The sequence below is a fragment of the Lutra lutra genome, chromosome 16 (genome assembly GCF_902655055.1).
Source record: "Lutra lutra chromosome 16, mLutLut1.2, whole genome shotgun sequence".
NCBI lineage: Eukaryota > Metazoa > Chordata > Mammalia > Carnivora > Mustelidae > Lutra > Lutra lutra.
This window is the reverse complement of record NC_062293.1, coordinates 48227370-48251184: the sequence shown is the minus strand read 5'-3', so window position 1 is coordinate 48251184 and position 23815 is coordinate 48227370. Positions and strand designations below refer to the sequence as shown.

The window sequence follows — 23815 nt, the reverse complement described above, 5'->3', positions numbered from 1 at the left end:
CGGATGGATATTGTACAGGCAGACAGACAGGCAGAGAGACGGACAAATAGACAAGCGGACAGAAAGATCGGCAAAGAGACAACCAGCGATACAGAAAGATTGGCAGAGAAATGATCAGAAGGACAGAATGGCAGGCAGACAGGCAGGCAGACAGAGAAATTCTGAGAGAGAGAATGACCTATTGACAAATATGCAGACAAAAAGGCAGACAGAGAGACAAACACAAACTAATTGAGGGATGGTAGATGGACAGAAAGACCTAAAGATGGAAAGGCAGGTAAACAGAGAGCAAGATAGGCAGGTCGTCCGGTCGACATAGAGGCAGGCAGGATGCACAGAAGCACCTTGGGACTTGCTCTCCAGCCTCCTCAGGATCCCGGATCTGTCCCGGCCCCTCCGGGATTGGCTTGTCTGCTCACCGCAGAGGATCCCTCCCATTCACAGCCTGCTCCGAACTCACCTGTACTTGCTCCCGCAGCTTCTGATCGCCTTTCTGCTGAACTCTCTCCTGGACTGGGTCCGGGCAGCAGGGTAGGCTGGTGGGCTCTGTGCCCCGGGGCCGGACCCTACCGCCCAAGGGCAAAGAACCCTGAGCCCCTTTCCCTGAGCTGAAGAAGGGGCCTTCCAGGTGGGTGTGGATACAGACAAAACAAACCGGGAGGGACTCTGGAAATCCCGTCTGGCATCACCATCTGGAGTGCAGGGGCAGGGCTGCAAGTCAGAGCAGAGCGGGTGATGACAGGAAAAGCACACACTTCAAGCCTCATAGAAGGAAGAAAATGTGTGTGGATTATGAATTAAGGTTTCTATTGACTGCATTTCCATTAAAATGCATAATTATTGAAAAATTTAACTGGCAGGACTTCTGACTTAAAGGACATTTTGATTTCAGCTTCTTAAACTTTATCCTTGAGTTAGAGAAAGTGACCTTGTCATGGTAATGACTCCCCTCCTGGTCCTCTTGACAAGTTCTAGAAGCTGTTGATTGGCTCTTGGCTGAAATGGCTCAAGGGTGATAATCTCTGTATCTGTACTGTGGGCTTTGGGGAGATGGACCAGAAAAGAGCTGGGCGCACTCTTACAGATGGGAAGTAAGAATGTGCATTTAAACAACAGATCAGGGCTTGGGTCATAGGCCTCGGTGTCTCTCAGCAGCTCTGTATCCACTCTGTTCTCTCCATTCTTTGCTTTGGTGGTGCCTGGACAATGAGGGCGCACTCTGGGTCCTCACATCTACATAGAGCCACCCTTACCCAATGGGGAAATGCCCAGTGCAGGAGAATATCCTGCCGAGAGAGAGAGAGAGAGAGAGAGAGAGAAGGCAACATAGAGTCAATGCCACTTTGATCGTTCAAGTGGAAACAAGTAACTATTCGGGCCATGCGTGTGTTCTGGGACAGTGTGGGCTGCCTGGTCCAGCAGCTTCTGTGTCATCCTGGCTGTGTTTCTATTTGTGCTCTGGTGTGTGTCTCTTCTGTGCGTGTGCTTTTACCCGAACCAGGTGGACATTCTCTGGTTCGGGGCTGAAAATCTCTGTGCCTACACAGACAAGATCATGTGACAAGCATTTGGAGTATGAAGACTTTGTCAGCTTGAATTGTGTTTGGACGCGCCCCATGTTGCATGCTTTCTGCCTTTGCGACTAGGAGGGATTCCACTGAGGCAATCTGTTCAGCAAATGGCCAGGGGAAGCCGCTCCCCCAAGAGGAGTCAATACTGAACTCCGCTATTAACTGAGAGTCTTACATTCTGGATGAAATGTTGCAGAATTTTGATCAAGTTCAAATGGCATGAAGAGCAGAACAGTGTAGATCTGAAATCTTATATGGGATCAGAATGCTTTCTGCTTTTTGACTATTTGACGAAGTGCATATACAGCAAACGTTTCATATTTTTATTTATTTTATTTTTGCTGATTTTGTGGGTTGGGAGATTTTGACAAAAATTGCATCCTAAATCCGCGTTCTTGGAATGTGTCTAAACGAGGGCTTCCGACGCGAACCAGAAGAGGGCAGCAAAACACTAGTCACTAGACTGTGGTCCTTGATCTGGGACTGGAAATCAGCAGCAGGCTTTCCTGCCTCTGGTTCTTGTGCATTTGCTTGATTAACATAACTCCAGGACCTGCAGCAGGTCCACACATCTTTAAGGAACATACCAAGCCTTTTGTTTTTACCATGATATTTCTCAGCAATGAGATATCAGAGGACATGGCTAAGTCATTCAAACCAGGGTGGAAAAAATAACAAAAACCCACTCAAAATTAATCTACTAAAGATCCAGTGGAGTCAGATTGAATCATATAAATAAGAATACAGAATGAATATCTTACTGAAATTACCAATTTTAAGCTTATTTCCTCCAGGTATATTGCATTATTTGCTAAATTCTGCATTCACAAAAAATACATGTAGTGTTCAGAGAGAATGAATGATATTTGAAAGGGAAGTGATCAAAGTGTGTCTCAACTAGTTATCCCAATTGACAATTGCCACCAGGAACATGGCTTCTTCACCCAAATGCGGGCAACAACTGGACATTTATTAATTAGCATTTAATGTGCAAAAATAGAGCTGTTATCTCAAATGTAATGTGAGATAGTTATGAACACATCTTAAAAATTTTAAGACTCCTGAATAGGAAGGAATAGACTGACCCATAGGAAAAAGATAATTTGTGTTTCTCTTTCTTTTTTTTTTTTTTAAGATTTTATTTATTTGAGAGAGAAAGATTGAGAGAACACGCATGAGAAGTGGGGAGGCATACAGGGAGACAGAAAGGCATACTCCCCGCCAAGCAGGGAGCCTGATGACTGGGGCTCGAGCCCAGGACACTGAGATCATGACCTGAGCCCAAGTCAGGTGTTTAAAAGACTGAGCCACCCAGGAGCCCATGTCTCTTTAAACGGAGAAATTACAAAGAAGTGTTTCCTTTAAAATTAGCTAAGGGGCAATAACATCTGTTTCCACCAATGTTATTTGCTATTGTGCTGGAATGTAGATGAATGCAAAGTTAGGAAACAAACAGGAGGAATCAAAGCTACAACAGTGATGCAAAAACACATTAGGTCCTTTTTTATTTCTGGCTTGTTCACTCAGGGTCATGTCTGTGAAATGTAGCAATAGCTGATTTCCTCATTACTCTGCACTGTACTGTCTAATATATCAAACGATACACATGTCCTCTATTACTGATATAAAATTGCTTTGTGTCTGCCTTTTCTAGCTTTTAACTACTTGCACAACTTTCAGTGGACATGAGCAGTAATCTCTATTGGTCTGTATCATAGGAAGTGTGCTTTGTATGTTTAAACTTTAGATCCTGCCTTTTCCACTTCTGTGAGGTTTCAGAAGTACTGAAATATTGGTAAGGAAAATCCTAGATTTCAGTACCAGAACTGTAGATTCCCCTGTTCGCCCAAGGGATCTGAGCTATCACTTTGCAAGGACCCTACAAAGTATCCGCAGATGGTGGACAAGTTTCCAGTCCTCCCACAGGACTGCTCTAGGCGTGGACAGCATGTGGCCTGCCGAGGAGCCTCAGGTCAAGCGCACAGCTGCCACAGGTGCACCTCAGCAGCTGGGTGGGCTCCGTCCTGCTGTGACCGGCCTCAGCTGGGGAGTCCATGCAAGGATACTGCCTGCCTTGGGAGAGTGGGCTCATGGCAACACGGAAGCCCCGGATGGAAGGCAGGGACACTGGGGGATTTCTGAAACGCAAGAGACATACATCTACTGCTCTAGGAGAATGCTTGCCTCTCTTCAGGAGAATTCCAAGTTTGCACAGAAATGGATGGAACTTTTGGGAAATGATGGAAGGAATGACTGCATAGTTAGCTTTGAGGTCCACACCTGATACAACATTTCTTATTGTGCTGCTGGGCTCCATGGGGCCTCCTGCGATCAGGGTAGCCAGGAGACAAGATAGGAAGAAAGAGTGTTTTCAAAAAAATGTTTCCCTCATGAAAGTTTATAGGCATCTGGCTGGCTCAGCAGAGGAACCTGTGACTGGGTCTCAGAGTTGTAAGTCTGAGCCCCACATTGGGCTCAATGCCTTGAGAAATGCCTTGATGGGACAATGGAGACCCACATTTAAATTTTAATTTAAAATTAAAATTTAATTTTAAAATTAAATCTTAAAAACAAAATATGGTCTAGAGGATGTACAATGAAAAGTAAAGTCTCCCTTGTTCCCACCCAGAGGTAGCCAGGGGAGATGGCTGGCACCCACTGCGCCCCCATTCCTCTTCCTCAGTTCAGCCTTCAAGCCCCGAGAGATCTGTGAATCCTCTGAGGTGGGGAACGAGGGAGTTGACCCCTCAACAGCTCCTCTGCAGGCCTGAGTCTTGCACTGGGCGGCGGCCCAACAGAAGGGTTCCTGCACGCGCGCTCATTCCTCAGGTTCCAAGTTCCAAAGCTGTGTCCTGGCTACAGGCCCCGCATTGTGCTCTAGGCCTTCTGCCGCGACTTGGCAGCTGAAGGAGAGCGTTGCGAGCCTAGTTCGCTATCCTCAGCATCTGGCCTTACCTGACTGCTCTATGGGCACCTCCTTGAGCAGGCTGTGCCCCTCCCCCCAGCCCCGGTCTTTTCGGGGTCCGCACCTGCCAGGAGGGCTGGTCCGCCCCCACCCCACTCACAGTGGCCACAGACTACTCTTGGCTCCCAGGACTTGCCCCGCGGTCCACACGCCCGGGTCCACTCGCAGGTCATCCTCCAAGTACCCCGCGAGTTGGCAACCGCGCTCAGTCCTAGCAGCTTGCAGAAGGTACTCAGTGATCCTGGAGACACTGCGCTTTCTTCTGGGGCTCCTCGTCTCCATCTGCAGGTGGGGTTGCCAGGTGAAGGTGATGCTGTCGGCCTTCGGATCACAGGTATCCTGCCGCCGCCGCTGCGAGTCCATCGTGGACACGGTCACCCCCTGTGTGCTTCAGAAGCAGGTCGTCATCGGGCTGCCACCCTCAGCACCCAGGAATGTCCATGATATCTCCACAGGGGAGAGGGTGTGCAGAGATCTAAGAAAGAGTGGCAAAGGGATGGCCCAGCTAAAGGGAGACCCTGCACTTATAGAGGGGCAAGAGACTCACAGAAAGGACCCTAAAGGCACTGGGACCCCACAGGGAGCATTTAGGCCCCTGGGGGTCCACAGAGGCCTCTCTTCCTTTGTGCCCAGGCCTGGGCCTCTGCTGAAAGCCCTCCCCCGGGAAGAGAGCTCAGAAGACCCATGCAGTAAGAAGTCCCCCAGCTCCCATAGGAGCTCCTGCCCCACTCGAAATGCCATAACGAGTTCCTATAGTTCCACCAGAGGCTGCCACCCGGTGCAGAGGACGAGGAGTCTGGCCACAGGTCAGGCCTCATGGCCCCCGAGGTCCCCCAAAAAAGTCAGCCAGGAGAGCCCCTTGTGTCCTGCCGGAGGGCCTGCCCTTTGCCAGAAGAAGAACCAGCTGGAAAAGGATGCCAATACCACCACCGGGCAGACGGCAAAGCAGAGGAACCGCTCATCTCCAGCTGAATGTTCCAGGCCCCGAAAACACAAGTTTCCTCTGCTGCCACACAGGCGAGGGGAGCCTCTGAAGCTGCTGCCACCCGCTGAGCTGGGGTTTCAAGTGACTGCTGAGGACCTGGACCGGGAAAAGAGAGCTGCTCTCCAGCGCATCCAAGATGCTCTTCGAGGGGACACAGAGGCCACCTGCAGCTGTGGCCCAAGTTTGCCATCCAGTGCCTTGGCCCTGTCTGCTGCAGTGGCTGCTCCCCTGCCAGCCTCTGACAACCAGGTCACCTCCATGGGCAGCTCCCCTTCTTCCCAGCCTCTCCTCTTGGGGTCTCACCCTGGCTGCAGTGGGAGCAACTTTGCATCTACCCAGGCCCTCTCGATGCTGTCCAGGGGCAGCATGGCCTTAGTCACAGTCCCCCCAGGGCTGCCTGTGCAGCCTGGGGGTAGTGGCAACCCGGGATCTACTGCCCAGGCCCCACTCGGGGCTGTTGGTGGACAGTGGCCCGGAGCCAGCACGCTTCACGGCTCTGCCCCGCATGGACAGCCGGCAGCTCAGGCTCCAGACCCACTCCAGGCCCTGAGCACATCTCTAGCCCAGCTGTCCTTGGGCAGCGGCACCCAGGCCAGCACCCTTCACAGCTCTCCCCAGCATGGACAGCCCTCAGCTCAGGCTCCAGACCCACTCCAGGCCCTGAGCACAGCTCTAGCCCAGCTGTCCTTGGGCAGCGGCACCCAGGCCAGCACCCTTCACAGCTCTCCCCAGCATGGACAGCCGGCAGCTCAGGCTCCAGACCCACTCCGGGCCCTGAGCACAGCTCTAGCCCAGCTGTCCTTGGGCAGCGGCACCCAGGCCAGCACCCTTCACAGCTCTCCCCAGCATGGACAGGCAGCATCTCAGGCTCCAGACCCACTCCAGGGCCTGAGCACATCTCTAGCTCAGCTGTCCTTGGGCAGCGGCACCCAGGCCAGCACCCTTCACAGCTCTCCCCAGCATGGACAGGCAGCATCTCAGGCTCCAGACCCACTCCAGGGCCTGAGCACATCTCTAGCTCAGCTGTCCTTGGGCAGCGGCACCCAGGCCAGCACCCTTCACAGCTCTCCCCAGCATGGACAGCCGGCATCTCAGGCTGCAGACCCACTCCAGGGCCTGAGCACATCTCTAGCCCAGCTGTCCTTGGGCAGCGGCACCCAGGCCAGCACCCTTCACAGCTCTCCCTGGCATGGACAGCCGGCAGCTCAGGCTCCAGACCCACTCCAGGCCCTGAGCACAGCTCTAGCCCAGCTGTCCTTGGGCAGCGGCACCCAGGCCAGCACCCTTCACAGCTCTCCCCAGCATGGACAGCCGGCAGCTCAGGTTCCAGACCCACTCCGGGTCCTGAGCACAGCTCTAGCCCAGCTGTCCTTGGGCAGCGGCACCCAGGCCAGCACCCTTCACAGCTCTCCCCGGCATGGACAGCTGGCAGCTCAGGCTCCGGACCCACTCCAGGCCCTGAGCACAGCTCTAGCCCAGCTGTCCTTGGGTAGCGGCACCCAGGCTGGTTATGTGGTTCCCTTACCCACATCTGCCTCCCGGGGCACTGGTGCCAGTGCCCAGCCAGGTTCGGCTACCTCCTCTGCTGTACTCGCCCCTGGAGCGGCCGCTGCCCCTGGCTTGACAGCTGCCCCCCAGGTGCCCGGCGCCGTGTCCCATGCTGGGCCCAACAGCCAGCAGCCCCGCCCCCCAGGTGGCAGCACAATGCCGGCCCCCATCAGCATGGGGCTTTCGGCAGCACCCCCAGGTTTGGGGAGAGGAGATGATGTTGCAGATCTGTGCTCCAGCTTTGGGGCTCTCAGCATCTCGGCAGGAACGAGCAGGGCCCCAAGTGGCCTGCAGGGCTCCAGTGCAAGCCTGGGCCCGAGCACAGGGGGCCGCCCATGCCAGAGCACCCTGTCAGGGACCGCTGGAGCCAGCACGACGAACCACCCTGTGTCGGGAGCCCCGAGTGCCCCTCCCTCCAGTCACATCCCCAGGCACCTGACCAAGCGGAGGTCCAGCTCAGATGGCTGCAGCACTGCCAGCAAGGCCGCCTGCGGGGGTGGGGGCATCCTGGCCTCTCCTCCTAGAGGCCCTGCCTACCTGGTCAGCAAGGCCCTGAGCAGCCTTGCCACCAACACCCCCTCATCCCCTGCCCTGCACTTGATTAGGCGCAAAAGAGCTGCACCGTGTAACAAGCCATCTTCCTCCACATCACAGCACCCTTCCTTGGGGCCCAAGAGGCAGAGGCTCGGCTGAGCCAAAAGCTTCCTGGAGAAGTAGCCGGTGTTGCACTTGCTTCCAGGTGACACCGCTGTCCTAAGACTAGTGTGGAATGGGAGACACAAATCAAGCCCGCTCCTGGAGCAAAACCGGGCTCCCAGGCTGCCAGCCAACATTGGGGAAACTTCCAATCCCTGACCCACCATTTTGAAGGAAGGTGGGGGCCTGAGGCCTCGTCTGTGTTCCCAGGGGCCATGGGCCTTGGGACAGTACACGGAGATCCGTGTCCCTTTGGCCTCCAGTCCCACAGCTCCTGGGACTCCTGCCGCTGCCCACAGGTTTCCCCTCCCCTCTCCCCATGTTCTTCGTAGAACCTTTAGGTAGTGTTCATTTCATTAATTAAAGCCTTGTTCTAGTTTCTCTGCATAGCTCTCCTGAGTCTCTTCTGTGGGTCAAGTGTGCAAAAGTTGGGAGTCGAATAGGTGCTGGCATGGGAAGCCAGACGCCATCGTTTCCAGGTTCCCATGGCCCAGCAGAGCGGGTAGGGCTAGAAGGACAGGCCCTTGAAGAGTGAGAGTAGGTTTTCCATTTCGGGGATGGGCCTGGGAGAACACTGGCCTGGGGAGGGCAAAGTGGGGAGACTCACCCTTGCCTATTTGAAGCGCTGCTTCTCTCCCACTGGGGGCCCCACGGAATCTTCTTGCTTCGCAGCCCTAGGGCAATGTAAAGACACTCTGGCCTAGAGTATGGGTCTGGCATCAAAGATTGTGGCTCAGGGCACAGGAGGACAGCTTTGCCTTGAGGGTGTGACAGCTCCCTGAGCGCTGAGTGACATCCCACTTCACACAAGCACCAAGCCTCTCTCCTGCATCTCTTCTCTCTGCCAGGCATTTGGGGGCTGCTTCCTGATGGCACTCAGGAGAAGAATGAGGAACAAACAAGTCACCTGGGAGAGGGAGGGAGCAGGGACGACAGCTGAAAGGACTGTCACCCCAAAAAACTCCTCAGTCCCGTATTTATTAGATACAAGATCACAACCAACAAAGGAGGAGGTCTTGTAGGTCAACCAGAAGGAATGGGAGTCCTACGTCGACCATAGTCTTGTAGGTAAACAGAGTAGGGTGTGCCTGGCCCAGCAGCATGGAATTTTTGGTTGAGCAAGGGTACATAAAGGGATTATTCTAACAGCAGACTTTCATGAGGCAGGGAGACAACGGAAAAGGGAAACACGTGATGTTCCACCCTGAGCGCCCAGGGCAGCCCCAGCTGCTGGGCTTCAAGGACGTGTATCCTCCTCTCCAGAGGCCTGCTGCTAGTACAGGTCTTCTCAAGGTCATCGTCAAGCATGCTTGCGTGACCAGTACAATTTCTCATTAGTGATATTTTAAACAGCCTATCATTCTGAGGGATGGTTCCGCTTCCCCCTTTTCGTTAATGCAGAAGCAGCAACATCCATTTTTCAAGTTCTTGAACCATTAGTCGTCAGAAAGATTTTCGTGAGCATCTGAGGACTAAACATAAAAAGATTATAGCAATAAAAAGTGTCATCATTCCACCTACAATGCCAAGACCAGTTTTTGGATCCAAGCAAAGGGGTTTACATCAGACAGGATATCATTAATCCTTTGTGTGAAACTCAGTCTTGGAACTGATTGTAAGGATCGTGAGGAATGCCCTGAATAGAATCTCAAAGCTGTTTAATATCCGCAGTTAAATTACTGCCATAATGACTAGTAATATGGCGAAATCTTGTTCCGCGGTATTTCTGATTCATTATAGGTGTAGGAGTAACACAGAAGGAAGAAACATTCTAATCACACAGAAGGTGAAGCCTTATGTTTGGAAGATCTTCTCTCCTGTATATATTCCGGCTTCTTCTAAATCAGAGACTCTTTCATGAAATCTTTGATCTAGGGCTGTTTGTCGATTCCAAGCCTTGCTAGCATTCTCGTGCCATTTTTGCACAAATTGTGTGGTTTGTACGGTCTGATGCAAGGCCATTCCCACAGTGGTAGCGGTAACAGTAATGGCTATAATTCCTAGAATAGTTTGGTCGGAGGCACAGGTGACAACCCGGATTTGTGACTCTTGTCTGAAGTGTGTAATATGTGTGCGGTGGGGCAGAGGTTGGGGGGACAGTTTTGTGGGACGGAGCCCCTGCTCTCTCCAGGTATCTACATCCACATAGATAGTGTCAGATTTGAGTTACATTGTAGCACACCTAGCTGGTGTCAGAGAATTGTTGGTGAGTGGAACACCCTCCCACACCCGTGGTGGAATTGGGCACAGAACCCTTATGATTCCAAATAGGAGAATGTACAAAAACAAAACAAAAACCTCACCCTTTTTGCTAGTTTGGCTAAAACAGAAAGTCTAAAATCAAAGCCTGGTTTACAAATGCACGATGTTATGTGAAATATTGTTTTATGAAGGTTTCATTTCACAGGCATGATTGATTACATTATTGACTATTTTCTGTTGATCTTCATGTCCAGCTGTCTTCTCTCCGCAGAGGTCTGGCTGGTGGGGCTCAAGGGTCCATGCCTCTAATCACAAGTTGACCCCACTGCCAACCAGCCCCAGTTCCTAGGTGAGGGCCCAAAGCCACTTCATTAACATAACAAAAGAAACCTTTATTACTATCCTCATTGGAAATTACAGAGGTTTTTACTTCTGTGCCTGAAATGGAGACACAGAACAAATATTTCTGTTATATTCTGTTATATTTCTATTTCACAGAAATAGAAAGCAAAGTAATAACCTAAAGAATGTAAAAAAAAAAACCCAACAACCTAGAACAGTGAATAAACTTGATGTAATTTTCTGAGTTTTCAATAACTTTCTTTTTGTAGCATGCTTATAACATATTGTAAACGTAAATATAACCTTATTTGGTTATCAGTGATATTTAAAACACAGGGATATGCAGACAATATTAGTTTAAATATTGTCTTAACTCTCCAGATATTTTAGTCCATGAACATCCATTTTTAATTATATATGTTGCTTTGGAAATTTAACAACTAAATCAAAAAAAGCAAAAACAAAACTTATGAGTTCTTTCAAAAAAGTGAATATTTTCTTGGAAAAAAAGACTATAAAAGTTGTATAGTATTAGTGTGCTTGGGTGGCTCAGTGGGTTAAAAGCCTCTGCCTTGTGCTCGGGTCATGATCCCAGGGTCCTGGGATCGAGCCCCATGTCGTGCTCTCTGCTCTGCGGGGAGCCTGCTTCCTCCTCTCTCTCTGCCTGCCTGTCTGTCTACCTGTGATCACTCTCTGTCAAATAAATAAATAAAATATTAAAAAAAATAAATATACAAGAAAACAGAAAAACTGCATGCTTATCTCCCTTCTGTGACTAACACTTCTTGTATGAATTTAGACAACTCATCTGACCTTTCTACACTTGGCAATTCTATTAAAAAATGAGGGGAAAATATCATGTCTTGTATCCAAAAGGGAATAGGACTCTCTTAAGTTCCCTTCAAACATTAAGATGCTTATAATCAGTATAAAACACCTATTTAAAACTTCTACAAATTTCCAAACAAGAAGCTTTGGATTGAAAAGAGACGACATCATCCAAAAAGAGCTATTCTTTGTTAAATATTCATAAAACCCAGTAATATCTCTACTGCCCGTGGTACATCAGCCATAAGGAAATACAATATTATTAACATGAAGAAAATTAAACATAAAGTGCATTTAAAAATGCAAGTTAATTTATTTGATTGCACAGGCTACACTCAGAGTACCTCAAACCTGCAAACTGTATGACAAGTGAGTTTACAAAGTGAGATTAGCTCTGTGCCAGTGACATGTAATTTTGATAAAGTACATGATTAAATTCCTGACATTTAGTGGAAGAAAAGCTGTTCTGAAAATAGTGGTTGGAATCCTTGTAATCGTTACACATAAATTATTTTGCTTATAGTAAAATGTATTTGGAGCAAGATAAGGCTGAATCAGTCACCAACATATGTTCTCCCACCTCTTGGGCAGTCATTCTTGGAGGGTGATTAGCAAACTGGAATGTTTTAACTTGAATTGGCCAAGTTTCTAAAATTGGATCATGAACGTATGCGGTCAAATGATGAGACAATCCCCTGAGAATCAGGATTCACATATTCCAATTCTGCCTTAACTAGTGTCTTAACAAAGTTGCACATCCTTTACGCAGTTTGCATTTTTCCAGAAGAATTATCAAAATGATAAAACTGGGGGAAAAAAGTTTACATGGTCAATAGTCTGACATTGACATTGTAAGAAAACCCATTTGTAGGGAAACACAGTAGATTGAGAGACAAATTTTACTTGATCTGACCATTTCTAGCTGTGTGGATACTTTACTCTCTAATTTATATATAATTCATTACTAGACCGTCTTTTAGGGCCCTTTAGCTCCTCATCTTATGAGCTGTGATCTTATCACTTCTAAAATGAGGAAGCTCATTTTAGGATCTTGTAAAAAGCCAATGCACTAATAATAAATGTAACACATTTATCATAGCCTCTAATACATTTTCCAAAAAGTGACTAAATGTTAGTGTAGATAGCAGTCACTCAGTGAACAATTCTGTTCACAACCCCATTACCTAGTAATCCCAAAATTTTAGTCCCTCTCCTTTATGTCTGATATTAAAAAGTATATCAGTATCCTCAAAAGTTGCCAGTGACCGGGCACCTGGGTGGCTCAGTGGTTAAAGCCTCTGCCTTCGGCTCAGGTCATGATCTCAGGGTCCTGGGATCGAGTCCCTCATCGGGCTCTCTGCTCAGCAGGGAGCCTGCCTCCTCCTGTCTCTCTCTGCCTGCCTCTCTGCCTACTTGTGATCTGTGAAATAAATTAAAAAAAAAATCTTAAAAAAAAAAACAAAACTGGGATGCCTGGGTGGCTCAGTTGGTTAAGCAGCTGCCTTCAGCTCAGGTCATGATCCCAGCATCCTGGGATCGAGTCCCACATCGGGCTCCTTGCTCGGTGGGGAGCCTGCTTCTCCCTCTGCCTCTGCCTCCATTCTGTCTGCCTGTGCTCGCTCTCTCTCACTCTCTCTCTGACAAATAAATAAAAAAATCTTAAAAAAAAAAAAGTTGTCAGTGACCAATGCATAAGATGGTACTTTACTTTTTGCTGTGATCATATTATTTTAAAGGACCCCAAGATCACATTATTAAAAGGACCCCAAATTCTGCAGATTAAACCAGGAATAAACCATGAACTCAAGAAGGATCTATAAAGTTAAGGGAATAGATTTTATACTAAACAAACAAAACAACAACAACAAAAATGAAAACCAGGTTGAAATAACCCACTTTTAAGCCTGTGAGGTGGCATTTCTTAAAAACCAGTTATTAACTCTTTTATGTCATGTAGATATTTTCACATTTGAGGTCCCATAAATGATATTTCATTTAACAAGTGTGAACATGGGTTTCTGATAAAGTTGTTGTTTCAACATGCTTTGGATGAGGTGGAGACTGGAATAGTTACCAAGAAAAATGGTGTCTTTTTTGGTTTGTTTTCACCTCCAATTGAGAAGAAAATCTATCAGTTACAGACACAACCATTTTCTTAAATACATAATTAAAAATGGCTGTCTTGAGGTGCCTGGTGGCTTGGTAGTTAACTCTCTGCCTTTGGCTCAGGTCTTGATTCCAGGGTCCCGGGATCAAGCCTTCATCTTAGGTGCTACCTGCTCGCCAGGAAGCCTCCTTCTCCCACTCCACTCCCCCTACTTGTGTTCTCTCTCTTGTTGTCTCTTCCTGTCAAATAAATAAATAAAAATCTTTAAAAAATGCTGCCAAATCAAAAGCTTCTGCGCAGCAAAGGAAACAGTCAACAAAACAAAGAGGCAACCTATGGAATGGGAGAAGGTATTTGCAAATGTCAGTACAGACAAAAGGCTGATATCAAGGATCTATAAAGAACTTCTCAAACTCAACACACCCACAACAGATAATCATGTCAAAAATGGGCAGAAGACGTGAACAGACGATTCTCCAATGAAGACATACAAATGGCTATCAGACACATGAAAAAATGTTCATCATCACTAGCCATCAGGGAGATTCAAATTAAAACCACATTGAGATACCACCTTACACCACTTAGAATGACCAAAATTGGCAAGACAGGAAACAACGTTTGTTGGAAAGGATGTGGAGAAAGGGGAACCCTCTTACACTGTTGGTGGGAATGCAAGTTGGTGCAGCCAATTTGGAGAACATTGTGGAGATTCCCTAAGAAATTAAAAACAGAGCTTCCCTATGACCCTGCAATTGCACTACTGGGTATTTACCCCAAAGATACAGATGTAGTGAAAAGAAGGGCCATCTGCACCCCAATGTTCATAGCAGCAATGGCCACAGTCGCCAAGCTGTGGGAAGAACCAAGATGCCCTTCAACGGACGAATGGATAAGGAAGATGTGGTCCATATACGCTATGGAGTATTATGCCTCCATCAGAAAGGATGAATACCCAACTTTTGTAGCAACATGGACAGGACTGGAAGAGATTATGCTTAGTGAAATAAGTCAAGCAGAGACAGTCAAGTATCATATGGTTTCACTTATTTGTGGAGCATAAGAAATAACATGGAGGACACGGGGAGATGGAGAGGAGAAGGCAGTTGAGGGAAATTGGAGGGGGAGATGAACCATGAGAGACTATACACTCTGAAAAACAATCTGAGGGTTTTGAAGGGGAGGGGGGTGGGAGGTTGGGTGAGCCTGGTGGTGGGTATTATGGAGGGCACGTATTGCCTGGAGCACTGGGTGTGGAGCATAAACAAAGCAATCTGTTACACTGAAAAGAAATTAAATGAATTAATTAAAAGAAATTAAATATATATATATATAAAATACCCCATATATAAATTATATATATATATATAACAAAACAAACAAACAAAACTGGGTGCCTGGGTGGCTCAGTGGGTTAAGCCTCTGCCTTTACTCAGGTCATGATCCCAGGGTCCTGGGACCCAGCCCTGCATCTGGCTCTCTGCTCAGCAGGGAGCCCGTTTTCCCCTCTCTCTCTGCCTGCTTCTCTGCCTACTTCTGATCTCTATCAAAGAAATAAATAAAATCTTTTTTTAAAAAAACCTAAATATTCCTGTTGTTCATTAGTACCCCATGTGTCTCCATTTTATTTTTACTTATTAATTTAAATTATTTATTTATTTATTTGACAGAAAGAGAGAGACAGTGAGAGAGGGAGCACAAGCAGGGGAAGTGGGAGAGGGAGAAGCAGGTTTCCTGCTGAGCAGGGAGCCCCAGGCAGGGCTTGATCCCAAGACCCTGGCATCAGGACCCCAGCAGAAAGCAGATGCTTAACAATGGAGCCACCCAGGTGCCCCACTCCATTGCCTATTACATCAGTTTGATTAATCAACACTTTTTTGGGTCTGCCTTCTGTGTGTTAACACTAACACATTGTGTTTTCCTTTGCTCTTTTGTGATCACTGAGGATGTTATGAATCTTCATGTGTTTATTGGCTGATTTTTTTTTCTCTTTGGGATATTTCTGTTCAAGTATTTTCATTGTTTTTAAGTTACCTACCTTTCTTTATTGATTCATAGTTATCCTACATATTTTTGTATACAGTTACTTAGTTGGTATATTGATATAGTCTTTCACAGTTTTAGTCTTGTCATTTGGTGGGCAAGATTTTTTTTTTTTTAACCTTTTAATGAGTAGAGTACAACTTGCCAACCTTTCTTGTTTTTGGTGTCTTGTTGAACTAATCTTTGCCCCTTCCCCCAGATCGTAAAAATATTTTCCTATTTTACCTTCTAGAAAATTTGTGATGTCCTCTTTCGTATTTAGTCTACATCAGTCTGGAATTGAGTTTTAGGCTATTTTGTTCCATGTGGCTATTCAACTAGTTTAGCACTGCTTTGTCAAAGTCTGCCCTTTTTTGTTTGTTTTCTCTGGTCACTTCAATACTCTTTTTGTAATAAATCCAATCCCATCAGGTTCTCCTCTCACTCTCTTTCTCCCTCACTGTTGCTCTGGCTGGGTAATTACTAGTCCTTTTCATTTCCATGGAAATATAAGAATTGGCTTATCAATGTACACAGGCACTTGCTAGATATGAAACTGGGATTGCATTGAATCTCTAAATCAAGTTGGGGTAAATTGAAACTTTACAATACTGATTATCAAATCTATGAACCTGGTCTATTAACATATTTAACATATTAACGTATTTGACATCCCATTTCTTTAGGTCATAAATTCCCCTTAGTGATTATTTTGGTTTTCTGTGTGGAGACTTTCTGTGTAGAGACTGTATAAAGTCTTTGGATAGATTAAGTCCTAGTTTTGATGCTCTCATAAATATTATTTTCAACCTTTGTTCGTACTTCACAGAATTCCAATGAATATTTCTTAATTTTTAACTTATATCCTAGGACCTTGATTAATTCACTTACTGATGCTAATACTTTGCACATTCTTTTAGAATACCTTTCTATACAAATTTTACTCATTTTATCCAGTTGTTATAACTTTAACTTTTCCTCCATAACTTATTATAATGGCTAGGATGTCCATTTCTAGGTTTGTAGATTAGTTGTTCAATTTTAGGTGTTCAATATTACAAAATCTTATTTCTGCATTGGTGAGCTTACTATGTTTCTCTTAGAAACAGCACATCATTATGTGTGTATTGATGAAATCTAACAAATTTAATCTTTTCATTAGAGTATATAACCCATTTACAGTTCATGAAATTACTGAGCCCCTAAATTTTTGTCCATTGTCTTGCAATTTTTTTGCTTCATCACTTTTTATATCCCTTTTTAAAAATAAAATTTTTTCCTTTATATCTTTAAAATGCTGATAAATGCTGTCAGCCTCCAAATCTCTGGTCACTAAAAGTACATACAAAATGAGAAAAAATAAATGTAGACTTACAAAGAATAACCATTTAGCTTTTATAGATCCTTCTTTTAAAACACTAGAGAATTTATTTTAACAAATAGAAACAAATTCAGAAGGAAGGAGTAGGATGAAAGTCACCTTCATTAGCACATAAGCAGATATTAAATACCAAAAAACCTGTAAACTCCAAAAAGATGCAAACTGTTTTTCAAAAGATGGCATATGACTTTCGGTAACAGTAACTTTCATGGAGATTTAGGAGGTCAAGGTGGTAGAATTGTTCAGTAGGCACCAAAAGCATGCGGATAACCTTGTAATGAAAGGAAGGACGACTGAGATTCTAAACAAAAATATTTTTTTTTAGCATATATATATATACATATAAACTACCCCAGTCCTAAACCCCAGCACCTGGGAGCGTGACCTTATTTGGAAATAGGGTCCCTGGAGATGTAACTAGCTAGGATAAGGTCATATTTGAGTAGGGTGGGCCCCTAATTCAATAGGACTTGTGTCCTTATAAGAAGGGAAACTTGGGATACACAGATATGCACTGAGGGAGAAGGCCATGTGAAGAAGCCCAAAGCCAGAGAAATACTTCAAGCTGGGAGAGAGACCTGAAACAGATCCTTCCTTAATACCTTCAAAAGGAACATGGCATAACAACATTGAAGCATCTAGAACTGTGAGACTGTCCATTTCTGTTGTTTAAGCCACTAGATTTGTGGTATCTTGTTATAGCAGCCCTGGGAAACTAATACAAACCTTGTTAGAGGAAAGGAAACCAACCATAAGCACATGGGGAATTGGAAAAAAATATGTATATATATATATATATATATATATATACTCTCTTTAAAACATTGAAAAGGAACATACATTTGTGAACCCTGTGAAAAGGAAAACAAGCAAACAAACAAACAAAAAAACTGAGCCCCAGGATTCACTCAGCTTTTCACCTGGAGGAGTTCTGGATGGTGGAGGTATGGAGGAGATTCCAAGGAAAAGATGGGAGTCTCACTGGTGTGAGGAAAGAGAGATTGGAATTCAGGAAGGTTGGAGTGATGAAAAGGTCATGGGTTCCAGAAAGAAGGAAGTCAAGGAGAAAACAAGCTCTTGGAAATACACACTGGAGTCCTCTTGAGTCCTTGCTAAATATGAAGCAGTGCGTGTATAAGAAAATGCCCCAGGTTCTAACAAAGAGTAAATGGAACTGAACCAGATGGTTCCCAAGACTCACACAAGGCTAGAGGTCATTGGAGTTCCAACCAGCCAGAGGGAAGAGTTCTTTTGGATAAGTCAGGATATTCAGTAGAGACCCAGTAAGGATCATGAGTTAGTAGCAGGACTCAATGAGCCCTAAAATAAAGGCTACTCTACAGATTCCCTCAACAAGTTGAAGAACAATTTTAGAAAGAGTCAGAATTACCTATGTGACAGCCAATAATAGAAGGAAGATAGCATCCTACAAATGACTCAGTTCATCTAAAGGAAGGCAGTTCAAAAGGGAGGATGGAACAGATGGGAAAAATAAAATACGACTAGCAAGGTAGTAGACTTCAACTTAAACATTTCAACAATTACGTTAAGAATTAACTATTAATATTCTATTTAAATAGAAGACCTAAATATGTCAGTGAAAAATAAACTTTAAATAGGATGTAGAGGATAATATAGATTTTGTGAAAAGAGAAATTATGAAAAGGGCTATACTGTACACATACTAATCATCAAAGGCTGAATTTAATAGGTATTGACAATAGACAATAGAAAGACAAATATAATTAACAGAGAAAGAAGACAATTCATAACAACAAAGGATCAATTTATAAAGACAAGGCAATCATAAAGGTGTCTGCATCTTCAAAATACATGAAGCAAAAACATCCTGAAAAAAAGACATGGACAAATCCACAATTCAGTTTGGAGAATTCAACACTCATCTGTCAATAATTAATAGAACAAGCAGATAGAAAAATGGCAAGTAAATAGACCTAAAAATCCATTCAATCTGCTTGACCTGTTTGGCACTCGAACACAAGGCCCAACAAATGCAGAATGCCCAAGGATGCAGGAAATACTCATTGAGGTCAACCACATTCAAGACCATAAAACAAGTCTCAAGAAATTTTTAAACAACAGCTTAGGGTCACCTGGGCGGCACCTTCAGTGAAGTGGTTCTGGCTCCGGTCCTGATCTCAGGCTCTTGCGATTGAGCCCTGAGTCAAGCTCTGGGCTCAGTGCAGAGTCCACTAGGACTCTCTCTTTGCCCTGCTCATCCCGCCTCCCCCACTCACGCTCTTTCTCTCCAACAAACAAATCTTTAACAAAAATGAAAAATGGTTGAGAGTGGGAAGAGTGGGGAGAGAAGGGGCGGGAGGAGAGGGGGAGCGAGAGCAGCCAGAGATGCTGCCGCCCTCCCGTGCCACGCTCGCTCAGCGGCCGCGGCCGCCGCCAGGAGCCCCAGAGTAGAGCGCCGGGAACCGCGGCCCGCGCCACCGGGCCGCCGGGGCCCAGACCGCCGCGCTAGCAGCGAGTAGCGTCTCCAGCGCCGTTGGAGCGCGCTCGCCTGGGGGCCTCGGGGCTGCAGACCGGTCAGGGAGGCGGCGAGGGCGGCGCCCAGACGCCCGCTGGGGGGCTGGCAGGATGTGCAGGGAGATCCCCAGGGGACTGTCGGAGCTGCTGCAGGGCTTCACGGTGGACGTGGCGAGGCACCAGCCTGCGGACCTGCAGGAGTTCGCGCTGCCGCACTTCAGGCGCCTGCAGCAGGAGAACGTCCCTTGGCCATGAGGGCTGGACCTGGGGGGTGCAGGCACCGCCAACGGGGCGGCACCCCCAGTAAGGGGGCCATTTCGCGGAGGAGCCAGGAGGCGGGGAAATTTAGTTTTCTTTTGACAAGGAGGATTTTACCAAACAGCTCATACCTAGTCTTCAGAAAGTCAGAATTGCAGGCGCCACCAATGACCGAGGAAGGCTAATTTCAGGACAGGGCCCCAGTGGCGCCTCTCCCACGCTGACCGCCAGGGGGCGTGCCCGCCAGCGCGAGGCAGAGCCTTGGCCACGTGACCACCGGCGGGCCCTCCTGCTTTACTGCCGCTGGCCCTAGCGGCGGTTACAATGGGGCGGGGCTTGGGTGACAACCATAGGTAGGGAGCACGTGGAGGAGAAAGCAGTGGCCACTGGAAGCTGGGGAGGTGACCGAGGGGTCCAGGTGGCAGGAGGGCCAGGCCTTTGAGGCCCTTGGAGGGCGCACTCTGTGAGTCGGGGTTGGGGTTCCTGGTGTGGGAGGGCCTGGTGCCCCACAGGGGGTTGGGGATGCTTGGGGGCCAGGTCAGCCTCAGAGAGACCTAAGCTGGAGGAAGGACCTGTGCCTCTGTGTCCCCCTTCCCTCCCCCACAGACCCCTGCACTTTCCTCCCCTCCCCTGGGCCCTCGCATCAAGATTCGCTGGCAAAGTTTGCAGTTGGAGCAGGCCTGTACTCAAGGCCCTGGGCTTGAAATCTTAGCAATGCTTTTTCCACCTGAAGGAGCAGAGCATTAGAGAGGTCTGCCTCTTTCCGGCGGTGTGAGCTCATTAAGTTATTTCAACTCCCAGAGCCTCAAACTCCAGTTTGTCCGCAGAAATGAATGAGAGACTATGGTAGAAGGCTGTTAAACTTTGTAAACGATTGCTGCCTTCCTCAAGCCCTCTGTGGCAGCTGCACTGAACATTTTACATAGGTCATCTCAACCCCAGAAATTAGGGTTCTCACTTTTATCCTGCCTGTGAGCAAATATGCACTCTGAGGGAACAGCGACTTGCCCATGGTCTCAGAGCAAGTGAGTGGTGGAACCAGGATTGGGTGCTAGGAGAGGCTGACTGCAAAGCCCACGCTTTTAACCACTAAGCCACTGCTTCTCTCCTTATTTACATTAGGAGAATTGTTGTTAATGCCTGGGTTATCATTTTGCTTGCCTGTGGGAATATGAATATATACAAAGTGAGTTACAGAGCTCTAGCATTATTCCTGGAAAATTGAAAGGCCCTGGCATCAATATGCTTCCGATTAGGTACAGGCTTTCCCAGAAGTATGAAATTCTTTTTATTCCGGAAAGGAACCAGAGCTGGTATTGCACAGTTCATTGATAGGCTCATGCACTAGGAAATTAAAATGGGAAGCAGAGTGAACTGCTGATGGTTATGGTCAATATTTCTCTAAAGGAAACTCCACAAAGAAGAATGTCAGGTGCAGGTGAGATACTTACACTGACTGATTCCCAGGCAGTCATGTCAGGAACTTCCCTAGTAAGTAGTAATTTTAAGTCATTCATCTATTCATTCATTCATTCATTCATTCAGAATCCTGGAATGCTCACCATTTGCCAGGGGATAATACAAACAAGATATAGTCCATTCTCTTAAGGAGCTCTAGGGTGTGTAGGGAGGTAGACTGATACCTGAGCACCATAAAACAATACCCTAAGTGCAGTGATTTGTGATGCATGGGAGATATTTAAAAAACAAAATCAAGGACACTTAGCCCAGCTAGGAGGATGGTCAGGGAAGGCCTCCTGGAGGAGGTGTGCAGGGGAACTGACAGAAAGAGTTCCTAGGGGTTAGTTAGAATGCACTTGTCTTAGAACAGAGTCAGAGTGATTGTAGTAATGTAGGCTCTCCCCCTGAAGGAGAACTCAGCTGTGGTCCAAGGAGAAGTGACTGACTCACCCATCCTTGGAGATGACCAGGGCCACTTAGAAGAATGGTTTTGCTGTGTGGTTCTGCTTGGAGGCCAAGAACAAACCTGGCACATGCATGATTCATGTTATTTAAGTACAAAATGTCCCAGGCTCCTTTTTATTTTTTAAATTATTATTATTTTTACGATTTTACTTATTTATTTGACAGAGAGAGTGAGAGAGCGAGCGCACAAGCAGGGGGAGAGCAGGAGAGGGAGAAGCAGACGCCCCACTGAGGAGGCAGCCCAATGTGGGACTCCATCCTAGACCCCAAGATCATTATGTGAGCCAAAGGCAAACACTTAACCAACTGAGCCTGCCAGGCGCCCCCCAGGTACCTTTTTGAAACAGTTCATAGTTCCAGTGTGAGGTGAGCCCTAAGGCTGGCTGAGTAGGAACAGAAAGAAAAGTAAAGGAAGGAATGAAGCAGCTATACACTGTATTTGGAATCACAATCTTCTTTTATTTCTTTTTTAAGAGAATTCTTGGCGAGTCAAAGGATGCATTAGAATCAGAGCATTTGGAAACAAATGAGCCTTTAAGAGACTTGAGCTCAAAAGGAAAATTTCTTAATTTGGATCAAAGCGGTTCCGAGGAACCAGAGATTAGTTTCCCTGAAACACAGCCCTCAAGTGAGCTTGGGGAGAAAATCGACCAGATGCCTCAGGATGAACTGGGACGGGAAAGGAGAAAGGAAAAAAGATGATCAGACTTAAGTGAGCAAGGAGAGGAAGAATTCCAGTCCAAAGCAGAGATCCTGGAGAAATCACTGGTGTCTACCAGCGAGGACATATTGTTTTGAAAGGATGACCGCGCCAACGTGTATCCTTTGGTAAGGGAGTGTAACATGGTTTTTAGTGTCCTCTAGTGCTTTAAAAGCACTGTGAAATAAGGGGATTTTATGCATACGGAAGAAAAAATAACACCAGAAATATCCTTTTGAACTAATAATAGACTCGTATGTTCTAAAGTTCAGTTCAGCGCTCTGGCGAGACATGTGTGACAGGAGTGCTGCCTCTGGGCCTGACATCTGGGTCAGACAGTGTTGCTCCCCAGGCAGGAAATTCTGGACGTGGTTTGTCTGTTACATAGGGTGCCCTTTCTTGTGGGAGACTCAAGGACAATCTCCCTCTCCTCCCCATTCCCCTTCTTTCTCACTTCCTCCTTCTGCTCCTCCATTCCTTTCCCCTTTCCCTCCTCTCCTCACCTCTTCTGCCTTAGATGGCTTGATACCTCTTCAGAAGCTTCTAAAACCATTACGGCCTCCTAAAACTGCACATTCAGAGATGGACCAGAAAGCAAAAGGTATGGAGAAAGTGAAAGCCACTGAAAAAGGCACCAGGGGGTCGACTGGCATCTGCCTTTGCCGCACAAATATTACCATTTACCAAGAGAATAAGAGGAGGAGAGTTTTTCCCTTCCTCCTCCATGTGCCACTGAAAATTGCTTCCTAGGATTCACCTCCCTTTTTCCCTGTAGATTCTGCCTTTGGAAGATTTGTAAGTGATCGGATGCACGTAAAGTGACACATAGTGAGCACTGGACGGGTGTTCACATCTAGATGGTGATAGTGGTGGTGGTGGCAAGGATGGTAGTGATGATGAGGATGATGGCAAACTCCTAGTGGGAGATGCAGACAAATGACAGCCTCGTTTCTGTAGACTGGGTTTACTTTGAGCAGTGGAATTCAAGGTCAAAACTTGGGCTTGTCCAGTCTGAAAGATAGAACAAGTTTTAGAGCCCGTGAAGACTTTTGGCTTGATTAGCCAGCTAGCACGACATCCGGGGATATCGCTAATGAGAGCAAGTGTCCTGCATGCCAGGGGTTTGTGTCCCCTGTTAGCCTTGGGCTCACTGTAGAACTCAACTCTTCTAGACCACCTCCCTCCGCAAATTTGTTTAGCTCCTTGAGGACACCGTCTTTCTATTCCTTTCTGTTCCTGTTCCTGTATTGGTTTTCTCTCTCTCTCTCTCTTTTTAAAATTTTATTTATTTGACAGAGAGAGAGAGAGATCACAAGTAAGCAAAGTGGCAGGCAGGGATAGAGGGGGAAGCAGGCTCCCTGGAACACGCCGAGATCAAGAGGCATAGGCTTTACTGACTGAGCCAGCCACATGCCCCTAAAAGTCTATTTTTTGGAGCAGTTTAGATTGATAGCAAATGAAATGAAAAATACAGAGTTCCCGTATACTCCCTTGTGCGCCCCACCAGGTTCCCCTTTTGTTAATATCTTCATTAGTTGGGGACATTTCTTAGAGGTGATGAGCCCATGTTGACTGTTATTATTAACTAGGGTCCATATTTTACTTTAGTGTTCACAATTGGTGGTGTGACATTCTCTGGGCTTTGACTAAGGTATGATGAGGTATATCCAACATTGTAGTGTCCTACAGACTTGTGTCACTGCCTTCAAATCCCTCGTGCCCCACTCTCCATCCCTGCCTTCACCGCCTTGCTCCCTGGCCACCATTTATTTTTCCCCCTGTCTTCAT

General features: G+C 46.6%; 2 protein-coding genes and 1 pseudogene across 4 annotated transcripts in view; all 3 read left to right on the top strand.

Moving 5' to 3' along the window:
- The window catches only part of LOC125086968 (ATP-sensitive inward rectifier potassium channel 12-like), an 874374-nt gene that overhangs the window by 53823 nt on the left and 796736 nt on the right, over positions 1–23815 (top strand). The gene's annotated exons all lie outside the window — the stretch shown is intronic.
- LOC125086707 (putative nuclear envelope pore membrane protein POM 121B) lies at positions 239–7762 on the top strand. Its single transcript, XM_047706039.1, has 4 exons — positions 239–277; positions 479–531; positions 4825–4999; positions 5429–7762. Exons 1-4 carry the CDS (start codon positions 239–241, stop codon positions 7760–7762), a joined length of 2601 nt encoding a protein of 866 aa, XP_047561995.1.
- LOC125086971 (cilia- and flagella-associated protein 251-like) overlaps positions 19666–23815 on the top strand; it is a 39830-nt pseudogene continuing 35680 nt past the window's right edge.

Bases quoted from the DNA above. Each gene is read 5' to 3' on its own strand.
- LOC125086707 (XM_047706039.1), top strand. From the start codon at position 239: ATGGTAGATGGACAGAAAGACCTAAAGATGGAAAGGCAG. The intron at 532-4,824 runs GTAGGCTGGTGG...CTCCATCTGCAG, and splicing joins GACTGGGTCCGGGCAGCAGG to GTGGGGTTGCCAGGTGAAGG. The intron at 5,000-5,428 runs GTGTGCAGAGAT...GCCCTTTGCCAG, and splicing joins ATATCTCCACAGGGGAGAGG to AAGAAGAACCAGCTGGAAAA.